At 41.9% G+C, this 19592-nt stretch overlaps 1 protein-coding gene across 2 annotated transcripts in view; it reads right to left on the bottom strand.

Moving 5' to 3' along the window:
- Positions 1-8830, bottom strand: part of NKAIN2 (sodium/potassium transporting ATPase interacting 2) — a 529063-nt gene extending 520233 nt beyond the window's left edge. The window contains exon 1 of one of the 2 annotated variants that reach the window (XM_086876954.1): positions 8706-8830. In XM_086876954.1, the coding sequence (XP_086733080.1) occupies positions 8706-8759 (54 nt within the window). In that variant the 5' untranslated portion in view covers positions 8760-8830. The remainder of the gene's footprint in view (positions 1-8705) is intronic. The other variant, XM_086876955.1, reaches the window with a different exon arrangement.
- Between the last annotated feature and the right edge of the window lie 10762 nt (positions 8831-19592).

Raw genomic sequence — 19592 nt, 5'->3', positions numbered from 1 at the left:
AGTAGGCTTAACTGTATGACGAGGTTAATAAAGGTGCATGCAGAATAGAGGCCTAAACAGTCGATGAAAAGAGGCAGCCACTTCCAGAAGGTGGCTCAGAGCCTACTCATTACATGTTTGAATGAGACAGCATGAGTCTCTCTCCCTCTACCTGCGAATGGTCCCCCATTTTTTGCCTTCTGAAAGGTGATGTAACGTATAAACATAGTGGGCATCATCATTTAAATATACCTCTTAGAAATAACAGAATTAACCTCACATGCTGCTTTCTGTGCAAAACTCCACTAATGAGAATACCTTCATAAGAAAGGAAGGGTGAGGAGGAATCCAGAACTCAATCTGTTATGGTATGAATATAGAATATGACAGACTTTTCTTATTCCTATTCACACAACTGGTAACTTGCTAGTTACATATAACTGCTGACTTGCCACTAGAGATACTGCCCAACATCCCAAATAAAAAAAAAATTAAAAAAAAGGAAAAACACTCCCCACACACACTGCCACCTCAAACTCTAATATTAGAAAGCTATTTCTTCAAACAGCATAGAAAAATATGAGGTTCATTTATGTCAAATAAATGGGGTTTTTCACTGTTTTCAGCAATCAGTATAATAATCAGCATTTCCTACATACTTTACGTCATTATGTAGGCAGCAGAGAAGCAAGTTGTCTATAAAATTCACCTTAATCCGAGCATCAAGTGAGAGATATTTTCAATGTATCCAGATATATGTAAACATTTAAGTGGGAATCAGCGGATCTCCAAACTGATAAACAGTTCTCATAAGTTATGTATGAGTTAAAATCAAGTTTTTATTAAAAATGCATAAGTATGATCTGTGGTGAATAGAACCATTAGCTATGCATGTTTACTCTTTAGTGAACACAGAAATCAGTAATTTTTCTTCTAAATGTCATTTCCATCAGAAGGTTATAGAACGATAAAATGCTTAAATGATTCTCAGATACCATCCAGCTGGTACATGTACAACTGGGGAGAGGACATAAAATAATGAACTGTGAAATGTTTATTTGCCACAGGGGCAAGAAAATGTCATTTCAACTATTGCACCCATTCTACTTTACAAATCAGGTAGCACTCAACAGTCACTCACTTTCATTCACCATGATAAAACAAATAAATGAAGACTGATCTGGATGATAATAAACTATGTGATTCTTTAAAGTTATTACCTTTTCAGCACACTCTTTTTTGATCACATGTTATTTACAATGCTCCCTATCTTCTTCACTCCTGTTGGAAGCTACAGAAAAATCATCCAAACCCCAAAGTGAGCATAAATTGGTTTTACCAATGTGATTTTGGCATCATATTTTAGAGGCTCATAAGGGAGTATGCAAAAAGGCTGGTATTGTCCTAGTGAAAGCAGGCTCCTTAGTTTCTCTTGATAGCCAATGAAGACACAAATATCTTTCCAAAACAGCATTTCTCCATCTGTAGATCACAGTTGTCCTTAAAATCAAACATTACTCACTAAAATAACAAGTGCAAATGCAAGAGAAAGGAAAATACAAATAATAAGTCCTGTGTACTTATAATAAGTACTAACATCATATAATGGGTCTGTGATTTTTCTTCTCTCTCCCACTCCCAAAAAGCCTACGTTAGTTGAAAGACCACTTTACTTAAGGCACAACTCTAATGGTCAGTTTTAGCCAAGAAACTGACCTATCCCCCTGATGGACTCCTTCTTCTGATTGCAGGGAAGCCCAGAGAGATTATTCCAATTTAGTCTGATCATCAATACTCTTGTCCTCATACAAATCTGAAAATATTCACTATTGTTATTCTCCATAAAATGTCATTTGGAATCAGAACCTTAAATGAAATCCTCTAAAAATTCAAAATTTCTGACATACCTTTTATAAAACACCATTGGAATCAGCTGTCTCATCTGGTATTTTATACCTGGGATAATTTCGAGCTCAGTGGGACCATGGGACCAAAACTGAAGTTTGGAGAGTACTGGGATACAGAAATAGTTCATGGACATCAGCCTCCAGAGCAAACACTGCCTGAATCTCACCAGTCCCTAAGCTCAGGGGAGTTTCTAAAAATGTCATGCTAAATGAAACTGGATGTTGACATCTGTGTCATCAAATGCACCAAAATATTGAGAAGACCCCATATGGATTTAGATTAATTTCTGGAACAACTCACCAAGTACTTGTTTTCACACCTTATCTGGTGCACTTTGCACTGTGTACATTCTCACAGCCCAGCCTGGGACAGTAGTCACTACCAACTTAAAACATTATGTTTCTGTTTTCAACCACAGAAGCTGCTGCTTTCTGTTAACTAAAAAATGAAATATTTCCCTTCATTTACTACAGACTGACTAGGGAGAACCTTTTTAAAATGCTTAGTGCTTTTTGTAAAGCAACAGAAAAAAAACACTAAAAATAAAACCACAACACCACTCGTTGTTCAAGGCGCTAGCTCAAGTCTCTGTCAATACAAAATTAATTCCTACTGTCACAAATTTTGCCCATGGCTATACAATAAGAGTAACTTTGCTAGATATTCTAGGTGCCTATAATCAGGTAGTTCATTCAACTTCTCTCAATCTATTTAAACCTTTCCTTCCTACCAAACACTACAGTAGTGGAATGTTGAGTCTGCTAACTGAACTCTAAAGGAGCTTCAAAATGCAGTGATTTAAAACTGTTATTCAGCTGGTCTTAATTTTTTTACCCCTGTAACTTAACACAACACACTGCTTTTCTTGAAGTGCATAACTGGTTACTCATTATTATTATTAATTCACACTTCTACAAAAACTAATACTGTCCCATTCACAGCAAATGTCAAGCCACTAAAATTAAATTGTATGATGGACTATTACCTCAGACATTCATTTTTTGCATTCATCACCCCTTTTGAGCTCAAGTTAAAAGGAAAAAAAAAAAAAAAAAGTTTGGTTATGAATCATTGGTATTTTATCTCAAAACCAGAATTTTAAAAAAGTGCTTATTTTTCTACCAAGATCTCACAAACTTAGAAACATTGCTACATATTTTCTCATGACAAGAGATGCTAGCTCTCTGAATTCATAATCAAGTTTCTGGTTTATCTATTTCCAGCAACACCTCAAAATCTACTCCTTAATGTTATACAATAGCTCTCAAACACACATCTGGTGAAAGTCTGCTATTCACAGACCATTTCCTCTTCATTGCTAGTAGAATCACATGTTTTTTGATACAATGAAACTTCCACTTTCCTATCAAATTTGAAACAAAGCAAGAAGCAGGGCTTTAAAGAATGGACAGACACAAGGTGTTGACATAGTCACAATTTCAAAGGCAGCACTTATATTTAAGTACTATCCAAAACACCGCAACCAATTCTTTCTGTTCTTTGCAGATTGATAAAACGACAGATCCACAGGTTAAGCACAGTAACAACATCACTTTCATCGCTTTCCATTCCACGTGAAAAGCCCACGTTTTTCATTTCCCTTTTGCTAGCAGAAAATGTAGGAACATGTACATGTCATCAGAATTTTCCACTGCAGACACTTCTCTCCTAAAGCTGCCATAGAAAACAATTGGCAGGAGTGACAATAAAACACAATCTAAGCACACATGCAAAAAGAAAAAACTCTTCCCCAAACCCAGCAATTAAAAGCAAAGTCCCAAAATTTCATGACAAAACATGAAATTTCATTAACAAAAATGAAAAATAAAGACATTCTGCATTCACTAGTTATGTAGTTTGGTGTGCTGTGGCAAAGTACTCTGCCACTATGCATGGTGTAAGATCCTATATTAACAAAAATATGTCCTTTATTGCATAATACTTCAGGATAGCTAATTCTAGAGAATATCCACTGTGATTGCCTTTGCTTTGCTCTCAGTAGGAACTGAGCTCTAATCCAGCAACTTCACTCTCTGAAAGTCAACCTCCAAACTGCTAAAACATGAGGTTTTCTCCAAGTAAGGATATTCATGATATTAAACTATATTAAACCTTGTAGCTAGATTTGTGATACAGAACAGAGCCTGTCACGATCACCATTCCTGAAGTGTTTGAATGAGCATAAGAATGTTTGTTATTCATATTTTAATAAGACAAACCTAAACTTTACAGGACCAATGACTAAGGCAGACTTTCCCCCCCTGAGTATCACACTGCTCTCTTAGTTACATGCACTGATTTTTAATAATGCAAGGGAGAACTGGAAGACTACAAGAAACTCTTCAGTCTTCTATCAAGCGTGCAATATAGATTATGGACATCTCTCGTGACACCTTTTGTCATACTTTCCATACTAGTTTGTATGTAATTAATTTCGTGGGTTGCACCACTTTACCTGCAGCAGTTCAAATATGTATCTTCACGTCCAACAGGCAATTAAATATGTGTTTATGGACACCAGTATCACAGTTAAGTGTAGAAGTAAGTTAAGGATAGAAATTACCTCAGCTGAAACAGTGTTTGAAACAAAGTATTTTCATTGTCTCTTAATTAGCATTATTCATCTGTGGAAAAGTACAAAATGAGGACATTCTATACAAACCATTTGCATTTTGCTCATTTTTTTCATTAGCACAAAAGATATGGCCTCTCAGCAAACCAATCAAATCTGGGTGTCTTTTTCGTTCTGCTTGGCCAGCATGACAGACTTGGACAGCAGCTTCAGCCAGTCCAAGTAATAGGATGTTATTGTTACAGACCAACTGTAACAGGATGAGTTCAGAAAGAGTCACCATGAGGTTGTGTGCACTCATAGCCCCAGCTGTGAGGTGTCAGCAAGAGAAAGGAGAGACTACAAGCATCATGCATTTATGCTTGATTCAGGAATATGTACATTATAACACACACTTCTTTAGAGCATCAGATCGAGTACCTCAGAATCACTAACTGACCCTTTGCATATATATCTATGGCTTTTTTACAAATTTCCTGTGGCTTTTAATACTTAGTTGGAATATGTGAACTGCAGTACAGTTTACTTAAAAAAAAAAAAAAAAGGAAAAAAGAAAAACAACAGGCAGAGCAGGCAAATTTTACAGAAGTATTTATATAAATGAATTCAGTAAACTCAGATGGAAACTGAGAGAAGAGAGTGCAGAAGCTGAATTGTGTTATCTAATTAGCCTTTGGGAGTACAGCAATCTTCGTACGGTGGTGAGAAACAATAAGGCAATGATTACTAGGGACTTAAAGTTTCCTTATGAAAAACTGTCCTTCCTCACCACTGCACTTGCGGGGGACACCTTCTAATCTGAAAACATGCTGTGCTTTTTACTCTTTTGTCATGCTCCAAGTTTTCCCAAGCAGCAACAATGGGAAAGAAGAAAGTTTCAAACTGGTTTCTGTGGGGCTCTTTAAGACTTCCAGAAAACAAAATAATCTTGGCAGTTTACCTTTGCTGCTCTTGCTATTAAAAAGACTAGGCAACAAGATATTAGGTGCTATCGATGCAAGCTATTAATAGAAAAAGAAACACCCAAAAATAAAGAGGTTTAAAGGACAAAATGAAATAGCAGAGAAGTCTTTTATTGCAACCAGGATAGTTACAATACAACAAAAACCACCAGAGCCCCTGTGCTCAGGGTCCTCTTCAGAAGGTAAATGACCAAAAGAGACCAAAAGCTGTATCTTAACATATATATATATATATATATATATATAATATATAGTTCATATATATATAGAGAGAGAGCGAAAGATAACTAATTTTGCATACAGAAGGCAATGCCTTGCTCCTTACATGAGCAAAATTAGCTTTTACTTGCTACTAATTTTTCTCATTGGCTACAAATGCAGAGGAAAATGAGCTGTCAAAGGTTGTTTTCCATAGTACAAATGAGAGTGCAAACAGCAAGGTATATGTATGTTAATAAGCAGAGAGCAATGATCAGTATGCCCTTGAGAGCAGGAGCATTCCTTGAGGTTTCTGATAAACTGATAGTATACAGTATGTTACCTTAACTATGAGCACTTAAAATGCATTTATGAAAATAATTCTGCTTGTGCAGGGTCTCTCAAGCTAATGCAGCTCTACTCCTGCACGAGTATTTGAAACAATCCCCTTTTCTGCCCATTTGTGACATCTATATACAGACTTCTCTAATGAATTGCAGTATTCCACAATACTGCTTATTGTGCAGTGCCTACAAAGACCAATTAGATCACCACACCCTTGCTCTGTAGAGATGGAAGAACATATTTACATTAAAAAAAAGAAAGAAACCTTTCTTTTTATCAACTTTTTTCCCCAAAAGAAAAGTATACTTTCTACTCAAACATGACCATTCTAAAAATGAATCCCAGGTACCAGTAACACATAATCTTCACATTTTAAGTTTTACACTTTTTTCCTTTTAAGTATGGTTATCAGTGTGGAAATGCTTCCCACACCCATCTCCTCAGGACAGTTAACTATTAGATCCTTTGGTTTTGATTTGCATCTGCATTAATGTGGCTCTTAATTCCAGGATGAATCTTGACAGCATTTGCTCCTTTAAGTAGTCTTTACCTAAAAAAGTACTGACAACCGATTAATCACCCATGGGCCTACTGAGGAGAGTTAAATCTCCTTGACTTAAAACTCATAACCTATTCTCATCTGATGGTATATGGACATGAAGGAATATGACACATGATTTTAATAAAATGCATCTTTTTTTTCCATTCAATCTCCTTTTTCTCATTTAAATGATTACTCCTGCTTTTAACATATCTAAATGTTATGACACAGGCCAAGTGTGATTCAGAAGTTTGTGCTGTGTTGAACATCCTTTTCTTGCTCAATAAAAAAAAATTAAAGTTAGCTTTCAGTTTATGATTCTCTTAAAGATTTTCTTAAGCTACTCCAGAAAACTGTATTTATTTTTAAAGAATACGTTTATTTGACCCTTTAGTTTAGAGTCACTGATAGGAAGGTTCATGTAGAAAGTAATGCTACCGTTCTGCATTTGCTTACCTGCTGCTCATCCACCTGCTGGTACATTCCTACAGGGCATTTCTCTTTTGTTTTTATGAGTTCTGCATGTATTTTTGTCACCATGAGTTAGCAAGTATGCTTTCCTTCACAGACTTTCAAAAAAATAACAGTTTAATATCTTAGCACATTCTATAGTCATCATGACCTCCTGGTTGATAAATGCATTTAAAAAAAAAACAAAAAACAAACAGCTCTGTAAGAGGCACAATTTAAACCATTCTTTGTTCCCTTTGGAGGAAAAAAAAAAAAAAAAAAAAAAGTATGCCTCTGAAACTCAAATGGATCTGAAGAACTTCAGTCATTAATTTTGTTTCCAAATTGCTGGAAAAGGCTATATTCCTACCGTTCCACTCAAGAATCACTCTACTATTTCTACTATTCAAGATTCTTTTTTAGACAACATACATGAATAAATCACTTCTGATAAGATACATCCAGTTACAAAGAATTAAATAACTTAGGTGGGGAACAGCATATAGAAATAAAATGTTTTCCAGAATACGAAAGGATTAAGGGTTGATGATAACTGATTAAAAGATCACAGGCATTTCAAATTTCTGATCTGCTAACACATCTTCCTTTCTTACGTACTGTTTTACTGATTTGGTTCCTGAAATTTATTATTTTTTCTTCTTCTGTAGTTCTCTTAGTACCTGCCTGGAGGAAAGAAATTGGCAACAATGCTGGTTGCTATTGACACTGACTTACACTTTCTCAGCAAAACTATTCAGTAAGAGGTAGAGGGATGGAGTAACATGAAATATTTCTTTTCTGCCATAAGGTTAACTGCTTAACAAAGGTGCTTCCAGCACCTGCTCTGCCAGCACGTAAACGTTCAATATAATGAGAATAAGAAATGGGGCATATTCCATTGATAGGTCTTTATATGTATGGCACTGCATCCAAATCCACAGGAATTCTTATAGCATATATCTGATTTCACAACAATGAAATAACCCATGTATACATAACAGGAAGGGATATGAGTTTCTTAACTTTAACCCCAGTCTCTTTCAAAGTGCCACAATACAATTGTACAGCCTAACCATCTTGCTAAGCAGATCTATTTTTAGGCAGCTTCTTTGTTATTGTATCTCAGTGCCTACTTTTTAAACTCAGTCTAGTTTCGCTGGTAGCTGAGCACACAAGTGCTGCCACATGTCTCCTCCAAAGGTAAATATAAATATATTGCTGAGTTCTGTAGCAACATAATGATACAGTGTTAAAATACACTGGACAACAAGTCTTTCAGAAAACAAAAAAAAAAACCAAAAAAACCCCAAAAAAACCCGCATCTGCAGAACAGCTCAGGCGTGACAACTTCACACAGACACACACCTGTATGGCAAACTGTTTGCAAGCTGCGCATCACCCCTGACACGCGTCTCAGCCTTACACAGGGCCAGTCAAAGGAAACCAGGCACCAACTTGACTCTACGCTTGGGAGAACTGCCCGAGTTTATTAACTCCGCCGTGCGCCCACCGCAGCCGCCCTGGCAGAGCCCCCGCCAAACTACCTGTAACACAGCCCCTACTTCCCACCCTGCCGCCGCGCTCGGATCCCCACCCCGGCCCCTCCTCGCCCAAGGCGGGGGCGCTGCCTTCCCACCCTGCCCCTCCCCGGGCCCCCACTCCGGGCAGCGGGGGAGCCGCCCCGCCGCCCCCTCCTTCCCTCCCGCCTTCTTTCCCCCCTCCTCCGCGGGCCGCCCCCGCCGCCACTCACCAGCTGAGCGCCGCACACGGCCACCAGCGTGCACCGGCCGCTGCAATAGCCCATGGCTCCCGGCACCCCGCGCCGCCGTCCCGCGCCGCGCCCACTCAGGCGGCGGGAGAGCACCGCCCGGCCGCCGCCCGGCTCCCGCCTGCCGCCGGCGCGCCCCAGCCCGGGACCCGCATGGGGGCGCGCCCGCCGCCCGCCCGCCCGCCCTCAGCCGCGGCCGCAGCGCCCGCCGCCTCGGCGGTCGCGGGCAGCGGGGCCGGCCGCCCCCGCGGAGGGCGGCAGCGCCGAGGGGAGGGCGGCGGCAGGTGCCTGCAGGAGCAGCCGCGCTCTGCCGCGCAGCCCCAGAGGCATCTGGGCTTCAAAGTTTGCCCCCTCAACTCCGCTCGCAAACCATCCGGGCTCGCAGCCGTCTGCGGCGGGGGGAGGCGGGGGGAGGAGGGGAGAAGGGAGGGAGGGACGGACGGACGGGGAGGCGAGGCAGGCGGCGGCGCTAAGCTCGGTTCACGCTCGCAGAGCGGCTTCCCTCCTGCCCACGGCATAGCTGCTCCCCCGCCCGCCTTCCTCCTCCTCCTCCTCCTCCTCCCGGTGGGGCTCAGGCAGCCCCAGCTGTGGGAACCCCTCGGGAGGGCGCAGAGGGAGGGGGGGCGCCTCCGCTTTGTCTGCGCGGGTGCGGCGAGCGCGGCTGCACCTTCCCCCGGGCGCCTTTGTCTCGGCGGGACACCTCTCCGCGCCCACCCCGCGCGGGGCTCACCCGCACCGCACGGCGCCCGCCGCAGCCCCGCCGCCGCTCCCTGCCGGAGGGCCCGAGCCCGTGCGGCAGCGGGGCCCGGCCCGGCCCGCGCTCACGGCAGGGCAGGGAGGGGAGCGCGGCCCCGCCGCGGGCGCGGAGCGGAGCCGGCGCGGGCGCAGCCCCGCGGTGACGCGCGCTGCTGCCGCCTGGCGGGCCGCGCGGGGCGGTGCAGGGGAAACCGCCCCTGCCGCGCTTCCTCCGCCGCCGCCGGCACCGGGGAGAGCTCCCCGGGACCGCCGGGGACCCGCCTGCCCGCCGCACCGGTGTCACTCCCACCCTGCGCACAGGTCACAGGCGGAGGCTGTGAGAAGAGTCTGACCTGGGAGACTGGGAGAGATCCGAGGCAGAGTCTAGGAGGTAGAGGGTGAGGGCAGGAAAAGAAGGAAAAGACTGGTCCAATTTAGAAAAGAAATTAATTGGTGTCAGGGAAATGGTTCTTCCCACCATTATGATGAGGAATGTTTGCACTTAGTGACTTGATCCGGCCTTCCTCTGCTGCTAAATGCATTCAGAATACATCAATTTGGTGGGAAATGGTGTCAAGATCTGGTGTGCCAATCAGCCTCCAAAGGCTGTTAATTGCTGTGTCATCAGCAACCACCTTGACACTGCATTTGGACCAGGTCACTCTTACTGAGCTGCCCATTAACAGAAGTAGTTTATATCGGTGACACCAACAATTAAGAACTGGTTGAACATCACTGGGTTTCATGAGCACATGTGGATGGATATTTGTTTGCAGCAGAAATACCCTGTAAAACTGGAAGCTCTCTGGAAGCTTAGAACCCCATGTAGTTTGCTCTTACTTTGTAAGCAAGTTTGTCAAAATAGTTGGCAAACCATCAAATGATCAGTTATGACTCCTAAAATTCTTATAATGTAATGAGCATTCCACAGGGAAGCAAAACATGCACAAAAGTGACAGTGTTTGTCCTCTGCTCCATAAGTACATTCTTCTGATTGTGAGCTTCTGTGCTGTCAGACACAGAATGGACCAGTCAAATCACTGGTCACGAGGAATGCCAAACACAACATACTCACTTCAGGATGTAAGGAGGCAACTACTAGGGATAGCAATAACTAAGAACAAATAAGGCTATGGAACAGTTGAGGCTCAGAAAGCAGAGATGTCCAGCAAGTGTCAGACTAGTTCAGGTACCTCTGAATTCAAACAGTCTTTCTTGACTTCTTCAGCATATCATGCTTACACTTACACGATCACGGAATGGGTAGAGTTGGAAGGGTCTACAGTGGGTCATCTGGTCCAACCTCCCTGCTCAAGCACGGTCATCCTATGGCACGTGGCAGTAGCAAGAACAGTGTATCTCATTATCTGAGATTGGGAGCTGGGAAGCAAACAGAAAGGGCAGCTTGTACTCATTTGGAATCTTGTGAGGAAGAAAACAGTTTTCTCTTTGTGCCTCTCAACTGATCTGGTTGTTTATTACAGTGGGAGTTTCCTAAGGAAAATGTAGACAGTAGTGAAAGCATCCTAAATGACAGTCTCTGTGGACTCCAATAGCTTCCCAGAGCTGATCCTTTTCTTCTTAACACCTTGTCCTATAGCTTTGCATTGTACTAAGAATCTCAACTCATTTGCTTTCTCCCAAGTACCTTTAAAGTAAATGTGTTCATTTCTGTACTGTTACCACTTCCCCCTGGTTTGTGGCTTCCTTTCTTCATGTCACTTTTATCTGTTTAATCTCTTCTATCTAGAGGATTCGAAGTGAGCCACAGGACTGAGCTCTCGTTGGGTCAAATGCTCTGGCCAGGGCCTTTTTGGGTCCAGTCTAAGCCTGCTCTAGGGGCCCTGCAGCTTCAGCATGCAGCAAAATCAGCTGTGTACACACAGCAATACTGGCTTTTTGGTTCCTAGTTAGACTTAACAAAAGGCCTGTTATGTGTGCTCAGTGAGTAATTTCCAAACGTTCATAACTTTGTCAAAACAAAACCAATTTTCTTCGAAGGCAGGCTGTGCAGTGCTCTTCACTGAAGATTACTCCATGCAAAACGTTGACTTTTAGTTAACAGTGGTTTCACCAGTTGATTTGTATAAAAAGAGGAAAAAATAAAACAACAACAACAAAAAAATAAAAAAAAAAAACCAGATACAAATAGGTTTCCCTGTTTCCCTTCAGTCTTCTCAATCAAGTGTAATTTTATTCCTATTTCTATAATTCACACGTGGGAGGAGATCAGTTCCAAAATCTGCTACTGTCACTAATGACTGGAAAAAGGAGGCTACAGATTCATTTTTCACTTCCAGTTATAGGAACTCATTGCTAGTGCCTGTACGTCCAGGATGTCTGCTCTTTGGAGACAAGAGGGGAACACGCCTTTTGGCTGCATAATGGTGAAACCTGTGTCCCCCAGAGTGCCTTCCCTGTGATTTGACAGGACTTACTAACTGGTTTTAAGCTAACCCTAGCCTGCTCTTTCCCTGAGCCTGGGGGAGCACCTGGGGAAAAAGGAAGCCCAAGGAGAGCTGCGGCTGCCAGCCTGCTGCATCAAACCAGCAGCCACAGGGGAGAACAAGGACTTGCGAGAACAAGCCGCAGGCCAAACAGACCGGCAGGAAGGGCCACTAGCGGCTTATGGACCGTAGCTTTTGTATCCCTTTCCTCTAATAAAACTTTCATGTGAAATCCGTTAAGCAGTGTGTGTTCAGCAGCGCGTCATCCCAAGCATTCCAGCCATGTAGGAGCTTGCTAACCCCAGTATCACCTCCCCAGGCTGTCCCCGGTGCCAGGAAATCAGCACGGGCATCCTACCTACTGTATCCATTCTCATATCAAACCAGTCTGAAAATGCTTCATACTTGATAATGTTGTCATCAATAGTAAAGGGAAAATACTGTTTCAATTGAACCAATACCTTGTAAACAGGGAAGACCTTGCTGTGTCACGTGCATGTTGATTTTTTGGGGAAAGAATCAATTAGGGGGAAAAAGGAAGTGATTAAAACATAATACAAAATTATTGCAGGCTTAAGCACACTGCAATAAAAATTCTATTCAAACCTCTAAGACTGTAGCAGAATTACACAATTTTTTTTAACATCATCTCTACCATGAAGATTGAGTGTCAGGTACTTTTTTTTACCTCCTGCAGGATTTCAAGACTTGATTGCCCAAATGACAGTTTACTTATTTTACTGTCACATACTTTTGTGAAATGCCATAACAAGTTGATTACAGGTTTCACATTTTGCATAGTGACAAAATCATCTGTCATATAATAGTCTGATGCCTGAAAACCATTTAACTAAGAAGCAGTTGCTACTGAAAATAATGATATTTTAAACATTAAGTGGGTTTAAATGTGTACATTTTCTAAGTAAGTCTTTGTTTTAACTGAATGAGAAGAGCAGTGTTATCCCTTTCAGGCATGAATTTAAGACTTGTAAAATTCACCAGTCAACAACTAGCCAGAGGGTGAGATAAATTAGGAGGGGCTTCATTTCATGAATGAAATGAAAGATAGAAATGCAAAGCCTAGTGATACATCATAGCTTCTACAAAGATGAAAGAGTCCTTGGATCCTATTTCCAAAACCTGTTATTCCTACCAGCCTATGTTGGAGATCTGAGGACATGTTGTGAACTCTGGCTACTGGAAAGAAAAACAGTCTCCCTTATGGAGAGAAATATTGGGACACTGGAACTGGTGTGAAGAAAAGAATAAGATTTTACTTTCTTATTCAACAATATCCATACCTTAGATGAGATATAGGTAATAACAGTAATAAGAATAATCCATTCATTCATTTAATGTATTCAGTTTCTTGACTGATTCTAAGTGATTAGATTTTGGAAATAATGTGATGTGTCATTTCTACTTTGCAATACTAACCAGTTAGCGAATTTTCTGGGCATTTTATTACTGATAATGAGTGGCTGAAGTAATGGTAGTAGCAATCTGACTTCTCATGTGCAGGCAAAGGACAAGCCAGTTTTTAAAATGTGAAGGGAATAGGATGGGGAAGCTCAGCAAGCTGTTAGATTGAAGAAGAGAATGATGTGTCCCTGGCACTCTGTCATGTACTGACTTCATAGACAGTGAAGTCACCGCATACCTGCCATTAAGAATGCTGGTAGAAAATCATAGTGAATTATACGTAAGGATGAACCTATCTGGAGGGGTGCTGCACCCAGGTGCTCAGCTGACCTCCTACAGTGGGCTGCAGCACAGAGTATGACCAGAGATCAGCAGAGTAATGTCCAAGGGTGGCTGACCTTCCTGGGCCACCAGCTGCAGCATACCACAAGTGACAAAAACCCTGGTCGGGGGCCACAGATCAGTGGCAGCCAAGCGCTGTCACTGCATCCTTGCTGCTGAGTTTGTTTTCCACCAAGGCTGGAGAAACATTAAGGATGCAATAGCTTTGGCATTTTTCAGACTGCTCCACCTTCTGTGGGAGAATGGGAAAAATAGGAATCAGAGGTGAGGAGGAATTCCTTGCCATGTTGTCTTGCTTCACAAAGGAGCATGGTTAACAAAATTTTCAACCTGAAGGGTTATCATTGCTCTCTGTGGACACAGTTTCTACAATGTTTTTATTAACTAACACTGTAATTTTCTATGCACTTATTAGCTCTTTCTGGGGAAAAAAAAAAAAAAAAGTCTAAGATTGCTGTCACTACTTTATTTTTAGTCAATGTTTTCTCACTTGTGGACATTAAAGCATTGTATAGGTAATTTAATATTATTGATCCTACATTTCAGTAGATCTGCGTACAGAGATTTGAAACACTTCATATGTTATGTACTTTGGACATCCACACAGTAGATTTTTCTCATCTGTCTCCTATAAACTTGTGTAACCTTTAGCAAGTCGATTAAGCATTCTGCCTCTTATATACCTCATCTGGAAAATAAATGTGTTCTCATTTTGCCTAGGGCAAGGTAACACAAGGGAGAAATCATTTTCATAGCATTGGAATTTTTTCTCACATTTAAAATTGGCCAATGAGGAGGTCAGATTATTCTTTGTGACCATTGTTTTTTCTATTTGCTTCTTTGTCATGAAATCATGGATGCATATCCATTAACATTATATTTTTAAGCATTCTGCTATTAATATTATTGAAAGTTGTTTTTTTCCTTAAGTCACTGTCAAATCAAATTTTCATTTATCAAGTTTGTATTTGATGTAATCTATTTAACAAATTATTTTAACATATTTTAATTCTGAAATAAACAGGCTCTGTTTTCAACAAATGTTTTGATTGCTAGTGAAACTAGAATTATGACATTTGACAAACAGAAGGATGCTTTCTTCTGTGACAGAAATGTAACTATGATCTTTGAAATGGAGAAAAATGGAAAGAGGCGTAAAACTATGGCTTGTATTCAAAAAGGAGATTTGACAGGCAATTAGAAGAAGTAGAATGAACCATCGTACTGCTAGTCTCCAAAGCTCTGGGCAGTTGGAAGAGCTCTGGTAGCGCTCAGCTGCATCTGATCCTTGATATTCTTTGTGAACTGAAACCCGTCAAAAGAGGGCACTGCGTTCATGCACAGACACGACACCCATCGCCGGCCGCTCTTGTGGATACCTGTGGATGCAGATTGCCAGCCCGCACTGCTCTCGTCTGCCCTTTCCTGTCCTGTCCTGTCCTGTCCTGCCCTTCCCTTCCCTGCCCTTTCCTGCCCTGCCCTTCCCTGCCCTGTTCTGCCCTTCCCTTTCCTGTCCTGCCCTGCCCTTCCTTGTCCTGCCCTGCCCTTCTCTGCCCTTCTCTGCCCTTTCCTGCCCTGCCCTTTCCTGCCCTGTCCTTCTCTGCCCTGCCCTTTCCTTTCCTTTCCTGCCCTGCCCTTCTCTGCCCTTCTCTGCCCTTTCCTGCCCTGTCCTTCCCTTCCCTGCCCTGTTCTGCCCTTCCCTTTCCTGTCCTGCCCTGCCCTTTCTTGTCCTTCCCTGTCCTTCCCTGCCCTTCCCTGCCCTTCTCTGCCCTGTCCTGCCCTGCCCTTTCCTTTCCTGCCCTGTCCTGCCCTGCCCTTTCCTTTCCTGCCCTTCTCTGCCCTTCTCTGCCCTTTCCTGCCCTTTCCTTTCCTTCCCTTCCCTGCCCTGCCCTGCCCTGCCCTGCCCTGCCCTGCCCTGCCCTGCCCTGCCCTGCCCATGCCACTGGCACTGCCCCACTCCGGCCACCGAGGGACGGAGGAAGGGGCTGTGGATGCCAAGGCACAGGAGGCAGCCGTGCCTAACGCCATCTCACTTTGCTGTGAGCTTCATGAAAAGTGAGCTGTAAGAAGGAAAAGGTGTGCAGCGGGTCTAATGATCTCTTCTGGACTCTGATCTTGGAAAACCCGATTGTTTTCCTGAGATCATGGGTGGCCTCGTAACTCACACAACACATCAGAGAGAAGAATAACCCAAGTTATGTTTGTTTATAATCTTTTGATGGCTTTCTAGGTGGAATGGAGTCCCTTTATTTACCCAGACTGACCTTCTGCAATAGGTGATAGGTCTTCCTGATTCTGATTTCTGATTGAACTAAATTTGGGAAATACTGTTCCAGACATTATTTAGAATTTCCTAAAAATAAGGAATACATACATAAAGCGTTCTGTAATAAATCCTAGAGTTCCAGTAGAAGAAATAATATAAAAAAATTACATTTTATCTCTAGTCTAAACCCTATTTTTAAAGACCTACTTCTTGCTCAACACTGAAAAGTTCCCTTTAGAAATCAAAAAGGTTGTTTCCTTCTCTATAAGCTTGTCTTGACTGTTGTCATTTTAGTATATAATCTTCTTTCTGATAAGATAAAGACCTTCATGTCCCCATGCGTTATACTACCTGGTAGATTTTTCAGTCCTTCAATCATTTTCACAGATTTTTTTTTTTCTTTTAAATCCTCCCTAGCAGTTCAATATTTTCTAGAAATTTGGGCTGTGGAAGTGAACACAGTATGTTATTAAGGAATGTGGCATTTTCGAATGCAAAAAGCCTTATATCAGATTTCCTTTCACCATCCTCATGAAATGTCCTGTCCATCTTGTTCATTTCCTATGGCCTCTAGAGCTCCTTCCCTGGTTCTGTTTCCTGAGATAGGCTTCTCCATGGATTGATTCCCTCTGAATTGCCTCGTCTTTTCCAGGCTGTAGGACTTTGTGTTCTGCCCTGCTCAGATAAATGTTCCTTTATGTTCAGCTTGCCAAAGTTTCCTAAGTCACATAAAACAACCAGTCCTCTTCACAACATGCCACTGAAGGTATTTGCTCATCTTCAAACTATATTGATAAAAATTTCCTCTGTTTTCCCTTTTATGTAGAAATATTTAAAATGGTAGATCGTACAAGGTGCTATTGACTTGCTCAGAAGTTGTTTTCCATTTAAAGTTCTAATTTGAGATGTATCATTAGCTACGTTTTTTACTAATTTGATATGTTCTATGTTGAAATTTCATCCTTCTAGTTTTCCTCATTAGTCATCAAAATGAGCTCAAAAAACCTAAAGTATTTGTACCAGCATGGCTACCATCATCGTCCAGACTTGTAATCTCATCAATAAAAGCCATCAAGTTAGCTTGATAAGATCTGTTTTCCATAAACTCATGTGGATCAGCATTAATTATCCACCTTTAATTCTTTATTAATTGAGTCTTATATCAGCTGTTTCATCATTTTGCCTCAGATCAATGTTAGACTGTCAGGTCATGTCATTTACACCTTTAAAAATATTGGCACAACATTATCTTTACTCCTTTTCACTCTGCCTTTTATGGTGCTCCAGTTCTTATTGAGAATCAACATTAATGGTTCAGAGAATTTCTGATTTTTCAAAACTTCTCAATGAATATTACCTGGATATTTTTTATTTTGAAATATGTGCTGTTACAACTGCTTTTTAATTCTCTGTAGTGATCACTGGAATGGAAAGTACTTCAGCCTTACTTTATAAAATTTCTACTTTCTTCCCTCCTAAACAGAGAATGGGGCCATGAAATGAGCATGCAAGGTTTGTCTGCATTATTATTCTTTATTCTGCATTTCCCATCTGCTAGTGTAAAACCAATATTGTTCTTCTGTTTTATTTGCTTTTAATATCCTTTTTAAAAAGTCCAAATAGTGTCTCTTCTTATTGACCTTAGCAGCCATGGCAGGTCTTATTCCCTTTTCAATTTTGTAATTGATTAATCTTGATTTACTTGAACCTGGTGAATCCATGTCTTGGTTTGAAAGACAGGTGTCTGTTAGAGAAGGCAGGAGCCTCCCTTGGAATGAAAAATATATTTTCCTCTGAATTATTATAATTTTGAAATCAAGGGGCTCTCAGGCAGAGATCTGGGGATAGGAATAACAGTTCTTTATTAGTATGTATAACAAGGCAAACAAACAACAATAACTACAGCGTTAGCAAGGAAACAGAAACAGGGACCCTGTGACAGCTTTCTCGGCCGAGACAGGAAGGGATGGAGGAGAGGCTTTGCTTCACAAACCCCTCGGGCAGTCAGTCCTGGTGCTCCTGCAGGGCTCTGAGGAACACTCAGCTGGAACAGCAGGGATGAGCTGAGACCCTGGGCTGGTGGATGAGGTGTATCAGCAGGGATGAGCTGAGACCCTGGGCTGGTGGATGAGGTGTATCAGCAGGGATGAGCTGAGACCCTGGGCTGGTGGATGAGGTGGAACAGCAGGGATGAGCTGAGATCCTGGGCCGGTGGATGAGGTGGAACAGCAGGGATGAGCTGAGACCCTGGGCTGGTGGATGAGGTGGAACAGCAGGGATGAGCTGAGACCCTGGGCTGGTGGCTGAGGTGTATCAGCAGCTCCGCGGTGCCTGGCACGTCCCGGCAGGGCAGGGGGTATGGAGAAGGAGGAAAAGGAGAAGACAGCTGCCCCTGCTTTTAGCTGCCCCCCTTCCCCCTGGGGCCAGCCAAACTCTGTCTTCTCAAGCACCCAGTAAGTACCAGCAGTCAGGTTTCCCCCCATCTAAAGGGGAAAATTCTACAGGTGAGAAGGAACAAAAGGAAGGACACATAACCCCCTAAGCCCCAACAGTCTATTATTAAATGATTGTGTATTCTTTTTCTATTATTTCCTTTATCTATTTTCTCTGGTTCCTACTTCAATGTAGGCTTATTACGTTGTGATACTATTTTCCCCCTCTTCCATTTAATTTGGTTCTTAATTGCTATAAATTCACTGAAACCAACACATTAAAAGCAATACAGGATCACGGCTGACTGGGCTCTGTTTTCTGTGCAAAAGGCAAATCTAAGAATTTGTACAAATATAACCATGATTTTTACCTAGTAATACGTAAGAAATATTTACCTATAACTTGGGAGTGCTAGAAGAATGTTAACTTTGGCATCAGAATTTCTTCAGCCTATGTCGCTCAGGCTGAAGTTCCTGTGATTACAATGCCATTTAACTCTCCTACACTATAGACAGGTACTCACCTGAGCCCGGGGCTTCCTGCTGTGATACAGAAACTTGCAGCCAATCTCAGCTGGTACTTTGCCAGTAAAATATTCACACCCAAACTTCCAATATTCGTCACTTCTACACTGTCAGCACTTAGAGCCATTTCTGACATGAAGTGTCTTTTTGCACTCTTTTTCCCAACTTCTTTCCTAAATAGATTACAGCCAGTGATTTCAGTATTCCAATCATGCAGATCACCCAATCAAGTCTCAGTAATGCCAACGAGGAAAAATTCATGCTCATAAATGAGCCATTCCAGCTCTTGTTTACTAAAAAGGCTCCTAGTCTTGCAATATAGGCAATTAAAGTTTTTTTCTTCCTGATATCCTTTGGATTTTTGATTAAATTTGTTCTAAGTGTCTTCATTTTTTGTTAAATTTGATGGTTCTCTTTGCCTCATCCCTTCATCATTCCCTCTTGTTATTGGTTTGTCATCCGCAGACAACACTTGCAAAAGGGCCCTGGATGTCTTGCTGCTTGATAAAATGTGCAGTGGAAGTTCCCAATGCAATGTATGTCAAGAGGCAAAAATTGAATTTACAACAGCAAGTGCAGAGTGCTGCCAAAGATGGTATGTATGAACTGAAGAAGACAGTATGAATTTTTCCAGAATCTGGCATCTTCTTTGGCCGTGATTCACATTCATTCACAAGTCTTAGGATATAATTTCCCACTA

The sequence above is a fragment of the Cyanistes caeruleus genome, chromosome 2 (assembly GCF_971803275.1).
Source record: "Cyanistes caeruleus chromosome 2, bCyaCae1.hap1.1, whole genome shotgun sequence".
NCBI lineage: Eukaryota > Metazoa > Chordata > Aves > Passeriformes > Paridae > Cyanistes > Cyanistes caeruleus.
The sequence above is the reverse complement of the archived record's forward strand: the minus strand, read 5'-3'. Positions and strand labels throughout refer to the sequence as shown.